Source organism: Pan troglodytes, chromosome 5 (assembly GCF_028858775.2).
Source record: "Pan troglodytes isolate AG18354 chromosome 5, NHGRI_mPanTro3-v2.0_pri, whole genome shotgun sequence".
NCBI classification, from domain to species: Eukaryota; Metazoa; Chordata; class Mammalia; order Primates; family Hominidae; genus Pan; species Pan troglodytes.
Genome location: NC_072403.2, coordinates 52,196,794 through 52,208,936, shown reverse-complemented (window position 1 = coordinate 52,208,936; position 12,143 = coordinate 52,196,794). Strand labels below are relative to the sequence as shown.

The window sequence follows — 12,143 nt, the reverse complement described above, 5'->3', positions numbered from 1 at the left end:
AAGCTGAGGCAGGAGAATCATTTGAACCCGGGAGGTGGTGGTTGCAGTGAGCTGAGATCGTGCCACTGCACTCCAGCCTGGTGATAGAATGAGACTGTATCTCAAACAAACAAACAAACAAACAAACAAAACTCTAGAGAAACAGGACACTGTTATAACAGGGGAGCCTCCTGGGCTCTCTAGCCAATAGGAAAATGACCATATTGTATAGACGAATGACTATTAAAAACCCAATAATTTGGGGGTTTAAAACCCACTAATTTTAGTTCAGAGTTACTGGAAAGTTCCTTTGCCCCACAAATCATCTGCTCTTGATGCCTAGAACTCTGCCCTAAAAACACAATTTGCCCAACTTAAGACTCTGTCTCTTATTAAAATATGGATTCCTCTGGGAGGGATAATACTATGAGTTATCAGTCATTTAATGCTTATACAGATGAGTTGACAACTGTCCTTGAAAAGATATTTTAAAAGAGGAAAGCATAAAGTTAGTGGGTGCTTGGATAGCAGGAAGGAATCTGTAGGGCAGAATCAAATTAGAAAGGGAAAGCTGAGGATACATCAGAAAAAAAAAAAAACTGCCTATTTTACAACTTCAAGTAGGGCTTTGCTTCCTGGATAATGTCCTCTGGTCAGGGCATATCACAGCAATGTTTATCTTTTATAGCTCTTTCCTAAACATAAAGTGTGAAATAATTCATACAGCCCCTTATGTAAACAGAGCAATGATTAGAATGTGTTGCTTCTACTTTGCTGTTGTTTCTTGATGGGCTCTGGGCACACGTGGACTTTGCCTCTATGGATGAACTGTCACTGATATGGCACAACGTTTTCATGAGTATGAAACAGTGATGTGCTGGAACAGCCTGTGTGAGCAGATTACATGCATGTCTTCCCAACTTTGTATTCAGTTTGACTTCACACTGACTGCTGGAAATCAGCCATGATGAGCATATTTACACCATAGAAATTGACGAATGCTAAAAATTGAAATGTTTCTTTTCAGAGAGCTGATTGTTAAACATTTACCAGTATGCTGTGAAATGTAAAAAATAAATTTTAGGATATGCCATGGCATATGAAAAAATATTCATTTCTTTGTTTTGCCTCTTGAACAGATGCCAGTGATATTCAAAATCACATTCATCTTTGTATTACTTTACATTTTAGCTACACTTGTACAGGTAGATCCCCCATTTACCTTTTCAAAAGCTGCCTGGTACTTCATGTTGGCCAGGTTTTGCATCATCTGGCTCCGGCTGCCTTGTATACTTCAGGCTCCAGCCAGATTTAACCCTGAGTGAGTTTTGCATCCAAATGCCTTATTCTTTCCTTTGGACATTTCTAGTCTGTTTTTACCTAGCTGAAGGGCACCCCTCACTTCTCTGTCTGCCAGTATCTTTCCCGTATTTCAAGGTCAGAGCAGAAATTTCCTCCCCCTCTTTGATGCTCACCTGCCATCCTAACATGGGATCCAGCATTCAGCATTCATTGCTCTTTCTCCAGTGCTCCCACTGAACACTTCCTATACCTATTCAGCCATCACCATCCCTGCCTTGTGAAATGTTGGTCTCCATGTCTTATCTCCTCCCCTGGATTTTAAGCCCATTGATGATAGTGACATGTGCTTTTTCATCATTTTATCCTTGAGAGTATCAGATGCAGAGCTTTGCATAGTCATTACTTGATATTAGTTGGATTATATGCATATATGACTTAATATTTCCCACAGTGTCCTGGACAGCGAAATAAATGCCACTTGAACAAATGCACAAAGACACACACACACAGTTTCATCAGTCTAAATATCCATATTTGTGGCCTGATTACCTTTAGCATAGAAAATGCCTTGTTGAAGGGGAACATTGGACTCAAGTGTAGACCAATGAGGACAAATGAGAAAGCTTCTACTCTCAGTCTGAAATGTCACCTTTCTCATCTGCATGTAAAATTGGGAGGCTTTTGTCCAGTCATATGTTAGAAAAGTACCAATCTGTTATAAATCAGGATGTTCCAGTGGCCACTGAAGATACAACTGAACTCTTAAGGATAGATGCTGCTACAATGTTAGTGAGTTCTACTGGGACTTGTATAACTAATGATAAAATAAAAAACAATTGGAAATTTTTCCTTTGGTCACTCCTGTGAACGGAGGCTATTCCTGTTTGATTGATTTATTTATTAAACAAGTATCATCTTCTTGTGCCAGGCAATCTGTGAAAGACTCAAGATATAAAGGTAAATTATCTGTGGCCTTGCCCTTCAGGGATTTATAATCAGGAAAAAAGCCTGAGAAAGCAAAGGGATGTGTTCAAAGTCTCAGGTGAAGTCAAGCCCCGAGGATCTGACAAGCTCTGAGCCACATCAGTGAGTTTGCCCATTAGACCCTGCCATCTGTCCCCGTGTGAAATATTTGCTGTAACTCCTTTCCATGAACTGCTTTTGGTTTGAATGACCTTGGAGACAGCCTGAAATCCTGAGCTTGGAAGGGTGCTCTTAGCGTTACTGGTCTGCACTTATAGTCTTCAAATAGAATTTCCACAAACCTCTAATTATCTCCTCTTACCATGCTCCCTAAATGACAGACGACCAGCTCTTTAGTCACTCCAAGAACGGATTTCTATTCAGCCCATGCCCAGGATGCATTAGGATGCCCAGAACATGTGTGGCTGCTCCGAGTGGCACAGAGCAATTAACAGAAGCCAAGCAATTTGCAAAATGCCTCAACTTCCTGCTCATCTGGAAGGCAGAAAATTGTCAAACCTTAACCTCAGGAGGCTCATCTGCAGAATTACACCTCCCCCACCTCAAAGAAGAAACTCTGGTGTCAGATTCCCCTCCTCCTGCTTTTTGCAAACATAAGCACTCGGCTGCAACAACAGCTATGACTCAGTTCCTAGCTAACGCTGCCTGAATTGATTTAGTCTGAGTTCAGATTTAGCACATAATCATGTTCAATTTGCTCCACTGCACTGCCTAGAGATAAAAGGCTTGGAGAAAAAAAAATAGCTTCAGCTTGTGTCAGTCTTTGTGGTGATGTCATTGCCATGAGCGAGCCGGGCCGTTCGTTACTCTGCTGTGCTGCCTCAGACGCGGAGGGCTGCGTGCAGTGGGAGCGGGCTCCAGGAGCCCGAGCCTCCAGCCGTCCCCAGAGCAAGGCAGCACCGAGGCCTGGCCACAGCAATATCCATCTGGAAGCTCTTCCCTTCACTCCCAACTCTGAGGTTGCCTAACTCTTTATTAAAAATTCAGAAGGGGGAATGCCAGCCCCTAGCATGGACTGTGATGTTTCCACTCTGGTTGCCTGTGTGGTGGATGTCGAGGTCTTTACCAATCAGGAGGTTAAGGTATGCACCTGCAATCTTATTTTTCATTGTTGCTGTTACTGACGCTGCTTGGCAGAGCCTTTTTAGCATGAAGAAATAAGACTTTGGTTAATAGTTTTCAGCTCATAGACTGCGCTAGAAATGCATGTAGTGAGTGCATGGCTACATTAAGTAGAATAAGTTGGAAGAGGGACCAGCATATTATTTTTAAATATGACAAGGTCTGCCATTGTTTCTTCTTGTCTTTTTTATTAGGTAATCCCTGGTCAGTCCTTTCTGAGTAGACACATTTTCATATTCTCATATTGTATCTTTGTCAATAAGGAGAATTTTCCAGCCCTCAATGTCAAGAGGGATTTTGAATCAATGATTACATGAAGAAAGCACACATAATAAACCCAGCATCCAGGCCAGCCTGACAGTGGGGCAATAACCCTTTCTGGCATGTCACTTAAATATCCTGTGATGTGGTCTTCAAATTAAACAATAGCTGTTCTACAGATGGCAGTTTCAGTCCCCAGCTTTCTGGAAATCAAAGTTGGAGAACAGCTGCCTAAATTTTCTTCGTCAGGCAAAGAAAGCAAGTCATTTTCCTTGAGCAGTTGTTCATAAAGTTTAGGCATAAATATTTCGCATCTTAAGGCTTAGTATTATACATGCTGGTCCTCACTGATTGCCGGCAGCAGTTGTTGACTTGTCATAGGTAATCGTCCTCTGATGATATTCATTCCCTTTTATTTTCCATTTGGCTTTATATTATGGAGAAGATGCCAGGCTTGCAAAATGGAAATGTTTATTTTTTCTCTCATATTTAATAGAAGAACTAGCTGAAGCTTCTTATTTAAACAGTTCACTCACACATATACACGCACAGAAGGTCAGTTGTTCATTGTGTGGTGGGAGGAATAAAAGGTGAATTACATTGCATAATCATTTACCATCCTTGCTTTAGTCTCAACTTAAGGAAAAACCCTGAATTCTTTATTGTTGGGTGTGCAGGTGACACCCTGGTGCTTTACAGGTGGGGATTTATGTGTTCTTGGCATAGCACATGGCTATGTCATTCAAGATTGCAGCTTTAACAATCTTTTGAAATAGATTTGATAATCTGGCATTTTGTTCCTGAATATTTTAAACATGTAGCCCTGTATTTACTAATTTTTGTGTCAGTGCCATGGAAATGTCTACCACCTGTCATATGACGGTTCAGAAAATAAGGACATAAAGGTTTGGCACTGTCTGTGATTGCATTGAGAATGGAAACACGCATGCAGAGACCCACAGTCCTGCCAGTCGTACTTCCATAGCACTTGAGAAGGGAGAGCAGTCATTAGACCCCTCCAGTTTAAAGCCAGCATCAAGTCCAGTGTGGGTAACCAGGTAGAGAGACATCTTCCAGTAACCACTGGAACATAATTCCATCTATGGAGAATAAAACTTTACAGCTCCCTTCTGTCCTCAACAGTTATCTGTTGTTTACACACTTGCCCTGAGAATGTCATAAGATATTCTAAACTTTTTTGGTTTCAGAAAAGGTAATGAGAAAATATTTATTGGAGATCTGCAACATGCCAGGCCTTGTGCTTATATAGGAAAAAGTTTAAAATATGCTTATATGGCATATGTATCTATGATATAGCTATAAAAATAACCAATTGCCGAAGGTTTCTTTAAAGACAAAGAATATTTTGTGGAATTAAGAGGATACAAAGTTGTTACAGCTGGTTGTATGTGAGTGGTTGGGGTGGTTTTATGGAAAAATGATACTTAAAGATGGGTAGATTTTATATAGAAAGAGAGAAGGCACAGCATTTTGCAGACTAGTGAGTCAATTCTTTTGACTGCAGTAGGTTCTCTATGAGAGATTAGAGGCAAACGGGAAAGGAGGTGAGTCAGGGCTAGATGGTGAACAGCTGATGCTGTTCTTCATAAATTTATGAGGTTTTTCGAGGAAGACTGTTACCAGAAATATGTGCTACATGTATTTACTGCCAATAGCTCTGAATCATGATGGGCTTTTTTTTTCTTTTTTTTTTTTTTTAGAAAGGTTACCTAATCTTTCTGTGCCTTAGTCTTCTCATATAATGTGAGAATAGTAGTAATTTCTACCTTACTAGCTTAGAGACAAGAGAATTTTACATGTAGAATAATTAACACAGTGCCTGACTCCTATTTAATGCTCAATAAATGTTAGCTATCACCATCATCGTCATTGTCATCTTTGTAGGCACTCTCTGAAAGTGATAGGTAACTTTTACCAGTTTATCGGAATGTCCTAAATCCAGCTGAGTTTACAATGACAGTCTAGCACACAGAAAATGTTTTCCCTCCCACCCCACTCCCAATACACACAAACACTCTAGCCACCTAGAAAACATGGCTTTCCATTTTTGATATTTAATCATCTAATGTAAAGCAGTAACATTATTAAAAAGCAAAGATCTACGTTGTGCTTATTAAAAAGGGGGAAAATGAACAATTTAAGGTGGGCCAAATGTTGTGTGTTAAGAAAACCTGTGCTCCTTGTTCAAAACTGACCATTACTCTTATCACGAAGAAAGGTTCAAATGTAAAATTCTAGGCACCAAACAAAGCTTCCCCAAAGGTATCTGTCTTCTTCATTCGTTACTAATAACTGGTGGAGCCAAGAGTTTCTTCTTCAAAATCTTTAAGGTTTATTGTCAGAGAAAACGGAGGCACATGGAAAGGGTCTGTCTCACCTGCTTATATCCATCTTGCTTAATCTCAGTCTTGTTTGTTTAATAGGCATCCCCACTTTCTACATGTAGCCCCCATGGGCAAGCAGCCATACTAGGGGGATGCAACCAGCAGGCCTCCTTCATAAGTATGGGAGTTTATTTGAAATGGGTAGAAGCATCCACAAATCTAGTTTCCCATAGTGACACAGAAAGCCTCATCCTCCAGTGTGGCTCTCAGCTGATTGTATTAGGGGCCCTTCTGACTCCAGTTTCCTAAATTTCATCAAAGCTGCTCAAGCAATAATACTAAAAAGAGGAGGAAATCAGACAAATGTAATTCTGCCATATTTGGCTTTCTCTGGAAATTCCATTGGTGGTGTTGTGAACTTAGCCGTCTGTTCTGCAATGTGAGAGTTCTCAGAAAGATCTAGAAGTTGAGAGCCCTCAATAGAAAATGCTATAGGGGAACTGCAGAATTTCTGTGTGTGTGAATGTGCAGGGTTGATGTTCTCCAGTATTCTCATATTTCTGAAAATAGTCTACCCACTCCACAAAGAGCCAAACCCTTGGGAAAATGAAAGAGATCCAAGAGATTGGTAACGAAATTTACATTTCACTTTAGTCCAGTGGTTCTTAAACCTGATTGCACATCGGTGTCCCCTGGAGATCTTTTAAAAATATTAATGTGCCCAGGCCCCACCCCCAGAACTTTTACCTGGCTGGTCTGAATGGAGCCCAGGCATAGGTAATCATATAAAGCCAGTGTCTTGTCTCTTTTAGGCACAAGTAGGTACAGGTGAGGTCAGCCAAGAATTGTCTAGAGTAAGCTCTGCTTAAGCACTTGGATCCTTATCTCCCCAGCTAAGACTTGATGTGTGCAGTTTTATAAACGGTATCTCTGAGCTGTCAGAAATGTTGAGGCTCACCCAACACTTCAGTTCTCCACACCTGCAGTTCCTTCACCTGATTCTGAGCCAACAGCAAATGCTCTTCTTTACGGCTGGCCACTGTGGGGGGGCCTTCTCAGAGCTGCAGAGCGCCACCACTCTGCCAGGGGGCATCCAAACCTGGGGCTGCCCCTTCTCTGCAATGGTGGCTTCCTGCACAGAAGAAAGGGTGGGTTCCTCCTCTCTAGATTGGAGGGCTTCTGATTCATGTACCAGGTTTCCAGCCTTGTCTCCATGGGCATCCATGTAGGACACAAGGAATTCACAAAGCTCCCTTCCGCTCATTAGAGCAGGCAGGAAACATGACAAATCTTATAAGAAATACAGAAGCTTCAAAGACCCTTGGCACTTGAGAGATTTGTTCATTCATTCAAAAACATGTGTGGAGCACTTATTACCTACCAGGCAATGCTCTAAGCCTAGGAGTTCGATAAACGTCCCTGCCGTCATGAAGCATATATTCTAACATGGGATGCACACAATGAAATAGTAAACAAGTAAATATACATGGTAATTTCAGCTAGTGATGAGGGCTATGAACAAAAATGAAGCAGAGTGAGGGATAGAGCATTGATGGGGGAGGAATGGCCACTTTTGAAAAGATTGCCATTGGAAACATCTCTGGGGAAGTGACAGTTTATTAAATGTCATTGTTTCAATGTCATTCAGAGATCTAAAGAAATTTAGAGAGCCATGTACAGAGCTGAGAGAAAATCATTCCACATAGAGTGAATAGTAGGTAGAAAGAGAGGCCATCTTAGCCATCTTATCTGATGTGCTCCTACCTAGTCCCCCCACCAGCACCATTTAACCTGTTTCAATCATTCATTCATTTAGGTACCCATTGAGATGGTCACTGTCTCAAGCTATAATTTATTTTTTTAAGGAGACTCTTTTTCAGAAAACTGTACTTAACCTAATTCCCTCAAGCTACGTTTTAAGCCCAATAGCTCTCTTAGGGTAGGGGTAAATACAAGTAGAAGTGTGTTTTCAGCACAGTAATTCTTCATATGCTTGGAATCTTAGGATTGCTACAGGAGAGCTCTTTTCTCTTCTGAAAGGCCAAGGCCTTTTTAAGGTCACTCATAAATCCTACTTTCTCTCCTCTGCTTTTGAGAATTTCTCAACATCCTCCCAATCCATGTGACCTGGGACAATCTCTTAGCCTTTCTGGCTGCAAAATAATCATGCTGAGAAAAATCCCCTACTGCTCTGTGCATTTTATTTTTCTTTTTACACAATAGTATACCTGACTGAGTCAGAGTCTATTTGTTTTATGCTGTTGTGTGAGTTATGAAAAAGACCAGCACATCATGGCCACTGAGTACAATGAAATCTCTCTGTCATACAAACCACTGGACATTTCAAATCACTTGTTTTGTATGGTGAGAGTGATAGGAGGAGAAGGATGAGGCTGAGTTGGTATGATGCACTTTGTACTCTGCTTTGAGGAGAAACAAGTGACACAATTTAGTATGTGTCACTTGTTCAGGAATTGTTTTGGAAGAGAAACTTAGGTGGGTGTTGGTCAAGAAAGCTGGTTGAACTTCATGCCCATTTCTTAAGTTTTTTGCGAGCACTAGGGTAAGGATCTGGGCACAACCAATCATGACCTATGGCTCTGCAGAGCTCTAAAGCTCTTTAATAATTTTCAAAAACCACTGTGTTCACTCAGTAACTTAAAAGTGTTTGAGTTGTATATGATTTAATCCTCAGAAATGGTAAACCCTCTAGAGGTATTCATGGTAATTAACGTTCAGTAACCAAAACGTGAAGTCAACTGAAATGCTCATTCCCTATTCAATGACCATAATAGTAATATTAAAAATAATATTTTGTCATACATCTCTAGACCATCTTTGGTTTATGAAGAACAAAAGGCAGTGTGTGTGTGAGGTGGCAAGAGAGATGGCATGTGTATAACAGATTCTAACCCTCCAGCAAAACAAATGTTGCTATTTCTCCGGTAATAACATGGACTAGAATTGAGGCCATTTTGGAAATAAATGAATTAATGCAAAACTGAAAGTTAAAATTAATGATCTCTAAAACAATTCTTTAAGAACTTAACATTCTTAAATGTACAATACTAAACATTTTCTTGCCTCTGAAGAAAGTAGCAAACATCTTTCAGAGAGAGGGAAGAAATGATTTTATGAAAGTGATACTCCCTGAGAAGGTTCAGAGGCAGATTTCTCAGCCACCTATCACATTTGGTAAAGACAAGGTAGACTGTTCAACTAATAACATTGTTAAGTGGGGAAATCAACTAAAAACTTGTTTATCTGTTTAAAGAATCTTTTAACTGTTGAGAAGTAACAGACACTGGCAGTTGCTACCTCTAACCTAAATGTCAGATATATTAAAACAAAACAGCAATTTTAATGAAAAATTGTTTTCCTAAAGAAACAGATTTTAATGTAAAATTCAGAGAGTGCCATTTGCAGTCTTAGTGATTCTGTTTGAGTCCAACTATCAGTAATTTATATGGGTTTGTTTTAGTACTTTCTGATAAAGCTTAGAATTGACACATAAGAAAGAAAATGATACCTGAAACACTTATTATCACTTTATGTGTTTAGGTGGTAAGCTTAATGGGCTTAATAGGCATTGCAACTTTGCAGTGACTAGCCCAGCTTTGCAAGGAGATCATAAACTATCCAACTCATACCTGGCCTAGAATTTCTTTATGTAAAGGGACAAATGTATTTATGTAAAGGGTCTGTATCCTTTCCCAACGCTAAAGCTAAACTGTTTCAAAAATAGAATTTTAAAAACACATGGAGACGTAATTTCAACTGGAAATTTTGAGCAGGTACAAAGTTATATATACCCTTTCCACTCTAGCTAGAATGGAGAGTTAATCGTCAAAGTTTTTGAGAATAAAATGTCTACCAAGTTAGACCTTCCCTAGAAAAGGTTCGATATATGTAATTTCATATTCACCTTTTGGGTAAGTATACCTGGGTAAAACATATGTGTGTACATATATGTATATATGGATATTATACACATGTGCAAATGTATGTATAACATGCATATTTACTATATATTTCTCTTTTTTTTAACCTTCTCTTACCATAGAAGGTTTTTTCTGGATCCTCTACCTATTCTACAATGGCACATCTAACTAGTTAATGGTAATTGCGTGCTTTTAACTACATCAAGGGATTAAGGGCCCAAAGAAGATTCTTGGCAAGTGAGTTGAATAGAAACTTGAACAATTGCTAAAGGAAACTCCCCTGGGAGTGAAGGGGACTAAGAAATTCATTATCTTCTCTTTTTATTGTTATATACCATAGCAGTGTCCACATCCTTACAGTCTAGTACTACAACAGTTATTCTTTCCAGAATCTAATATATCAGCTCTGAACTACACTTTTTTTTAATGTTTCAAAAAGGTCTTGATCCTTTAGCTTCCAGAAAGATGACTTTAACCTATCTATGCTTCTGTTAGATTGGACTATGTACTTACTTTCATTTCCTAAAACAACATCTTCAATAATGTTTTATTTGCTCCAACAATAGGGTACTTTGCTATTTAATTGTAAGATTTTCTTCCCCTACCTCTGGTAGTTCTATAGAAATATGTGAGCAGTGTTCATGCTGTACCCCAAACATTTAACCTCAGGGGACTGTTTACTAAGTTGAGCATTAAACCATCCCACATGTCACCACATGGTGACAAATGTAAGCTCCAGAGATATTCATCTCCATGGATCAATATTATATGTTATCAAGGTGGGCAATTTTAAAACTTCCAACTACTGTTTCCAATCACTAAATTCTTCTAACTACAAGGCATATAACAGGTACTTCATATAATCCCCATTATAGCCCAAGGCATCTATGTAGTTGCCCCATTATAAACAGATTCCTGATATTCAGACAAGTTACCTTTTTACACAAGATTACACAGCCATTAATTGGCAGAAGTGGGACTTGAACTGTTCTTTCCACTACTGAAATCTCTCTAAGGATTAATTAATAAAGCATTAATCAATTATTGGGGTATAGGCCGGGCACGGTGCCTCATGCCTGTAATCCCAACACTTTGGGAGGCCGAGGTGGGCGGATCAGAAGGTCAGGAGATCGAGACCATCCTGGCTAACACGGTGAAACCCCGTCTCTCTAAAAAATACAAAAAAATAAATTAGCTGGGCATGGTGACAGGTGCCTGTACTCCCACCTACTTGGGAGGATGAGGCAGGAGAATGGCCTTAACTGGGGAGGCGGAGCTTACAGTGAGCCGAGATCATGCCACTGCACTCCAGCCTGGGCGACAGAGAGAGACTCCATCTCAAAAAATAAAAATAAATAAATAAATAAATAAAAGAAAAATTATTGGGGTATAAAGCCGGGAAGATAAGACATTGAACTCATATGTAATATTTCATCTGATGCTTAAAACACTGTTTTTGTCTTATTTCTTATCAGAAGTGGTGGTATACTACTTGTACATAAATCAGTAGTTGAGATCATGTTAGCTTTTCTTAATAAATCTAATGTGGCAATTGAAGGCATAGCATCTATTTTGGATTTTGTTTTAGAATCTGTTTCAAAATCTAATTATGCCATCTAGTTTGGGAAAAAGAAAAGTTTTCTGGAAAATGCAAGGGTTTTCCTGGTTTGACATGTGCCTGGTTTGACAGCTCCTCCACCTCCTTGCTTATGTCACCAAGCATTTTCCATTGACTCAGTGAGGGATAATCTGTGAAGAATTGTAGGGCAGAGGCAGTGAAAACAATATTAATAATATTTTACATCTGAACAGTGCTTTCCAAATTATACAAAACTCAGCTTTTTCACAGGAAACCTCCAAGGTAAACAAAGCCACACAACTCATAATGGGAAAACTTGGACTGGGATTCTTTCACAACACAACACAAGATCTCTTGGTGTATTATTATAGCCTGCATTATCAGTGCATCTAATAGAATTGATTTCATCTTCTATGACTTTACTCTGCCTTTGGGTATTGACTAAGAAAATCTCAGGCTACCTTTCCTAGAACAGGACACATAACCCATGAGCAAACTTAATAATAGCAACAATGTATTGAGCACTGACTATTTGTCAGGCACTATAGAAAGCACTTTTATTCATTCATTCAGCAAATATACATTGAATGCCTTCTATGGTCACGGCCTCAGATTAGGCTCTGCAGATAT

General features: G+C 39.4%; 1 protein-coding gene and 1 long non-coding RNA gene across 6 annotated transcripts in view; one reads left to right on the top strand and one right to left on the bottom strand.

Annotated features, from left to right (window-relative positions):
* The window catches only part of RCAN2 (regulator of calcineurin 2), a 272,477-nt gene that overhangs the window by 164,516 nt on the left and 95,818 nt on the right, over positions 1-12,143 (top strand). Inside the window, 1 exon segment of one of the 5 annotated variants that reach the window (NM_001105241.1) lies at positions 3,071-3,347. The exons of the other annotated variants lie outside the window; for them this stretch is intronic. Coding sequence (NP_001098711.1) covers positions 3,276-3,347 — 72 coding nt within the window. The 5' untranslated portion in view covers positions 3,071-3,275. 5 annotated transcript variants of the gene reach the window in all.
* LOC107975155 (uncharacterized) overlaps positions 1-12,143 on the bottom strand; it is a 64,504-nt gene that overhangs the window by 12,036 nt on the left and 40,325 nt on the right. The window lies entirely within an intron of this gene.